Source organism: Mixophyes fleayi, chromosome 2 (assembly GCF_038048845.1).
Source record: "Mixophyes fleayi isolate aMixFle1 chromosome 2, aMixFle1.hap1, whole genome shotgun sequence".
Classification (NCBI taxonomy): Eukaryota; Metazoa; Chordata; class Amphibia; order Anura; family Limnodynastidae; genus Mixophyes; species Mixophyes fleayi.
In genome coordinates, this window is record NC_134403.1 from 13,137,427 (window position 1) to 13,139,111 (window position 1,685).

At 38.0% G+C, this 1,685-nt stretch overlaps 1 protein-coding gene across 1 annotated transcript; it reads right to left on the reverse strand.

Moving 5' to 3' along the window:
- Nucleotides 1–501: 501 nt before the first annotated feature.
- LOC142139782 (odorant receptor 131-2-like) lies at nt 502–1,401 on the reverse strand. The gene has a single exon (XM_075197651.1). The coding sequence runs from the start codon at nt 1,399–1,401 to the stop codon at nt 502–504; it is 900 nt and encodes a 299-aa protein (XP_075053752.1).
- Between the last annotated feature and the right edge of the window lie 284 nt (nt 1,402–1,685).

A 1,685-nucleotide genomic window follows, 5' to 3' on the forward strand; every position in this document is an offset into this window, starting at 1 on the left:
GGGGCACTATGTATAAGTCAGATAGTGAATTTCTCTATGATGTGATTGTAAGAGGTACAGTGGGCAGTGGTGGAAGTGAGGGTGTATACGGAGGTATGACAAACGGCCAAATCTCCTACTGACTTCATTGTAAACCTATAAAATCCATTCACTTACTATCCTATTACATTTTTTGTACTGCCACTTTTAAATTTCCACTTCGACCACTGATATTGGATCCAAAAAATGTCTACACACTCTTTTTGAAAAGGCAGAGTTTTGTAATGTAAAGCCTGAAATCAATATAAATCATGTCAGACCTTTTTAGTAAATTTGTACTTTCAATCATCGGAAGGTAAAAATGGTTTTGTTCTCCTAATCATAATCACTCACACTCCCACAGAATCAATGTGTCCGCGGACACCAAAGAACTGATAGCGTTCTGTGTTATATTTTCCTAGGACTGAGATTGAGAGGTCCCAGTCCTCAAATACTGGGACTCCAAGGATGGATTAAATTCACTTAGACAGAGAAGTTCATCTTTCTCATATATTTTCGGAATGCCTCATCTCTTACCCCATAAATTAAAGGACTGATAAATCTGGGAATGCACAAAAAGACGAAAAAGTTTGTTATGTCTATGAAATAGAAATATTCTTTCAAATAAACTTCTGTAAATGTGGATGTAAAAGAGGTCATACATAAGACAAGCTGAAAGGCGTGGAGCAAGACCGTTCTTTGTGCCCTAAAAGCAGATTTTCCAGGACCAATTTTCCGGGCAACTAACATAACATTGACGTAGGTGTAGAGGATTACCAGAGCCACCATGGTGAAGCTGCTGACAATAGTGAATGTTCTTAATATGCTTTGAACTTTGTTCATTACGAATGTTGACCAATGGCATTTCAAGCTGATCGAAAAAAAACTGCTCTGCATTGAAAAGCACATGGCAATAAAATCAAGAAGCTGGGGAAATAAACCTAATATCCACATAATTACTATGGCCGTCAGCGATCGCTGCACAGTGCAGAATTCTGCATGTCTGAGTGGGTAACAAATGGCAAAATAGCGTTCCAAGGACATGACTGCCAGGTTGTATGGTGTGATCCTAAATGTACATGCGGAAATAGTGACAAAAGCATAACATATCGGAACAGGAATATATACAACATACATGAAGGCAATAAAAAGAAATACTGAAACATAGAGGAGCAGGGCGTCATTCATGAGCATGTGAGCGAAGAGAACATATCGAGCATTCTCTCGAACGTGAGGATCGGTGAAGAAGACATGCAGCATGATTGTTGTAAAGTAGAGGAAGATACAAAAGGACAGTAAGATTATAGTTAATACTGTACCCCTTACAATTTCAACAGCCTGATTGTCAGTGGTATTGCTGTAGATGGCTTTAGTGTCAATCATTATCTTATGGCTCCAGTAAAACCTTTTGTTTGAAGTTCTCATGCTAGGAAAAAGATGTAGCTTTAGATAAACAGAAACATATACAAGAAGTAAAAACACATATATGTCATAAACCAGTTGTATGTATGAATTGTGTTTTATACAGAAGTGCATTTGACACCAGAATCTTATGGTATACATTTCAAAGGAAGTGTAAAATCAGTGTTCTGTTCTTTTTGGAGAACCCTGCTCTTTCCTCTATCCAACTTTCAGTCTGTGACTTCCTGCTTATCTCCATCTCCCTC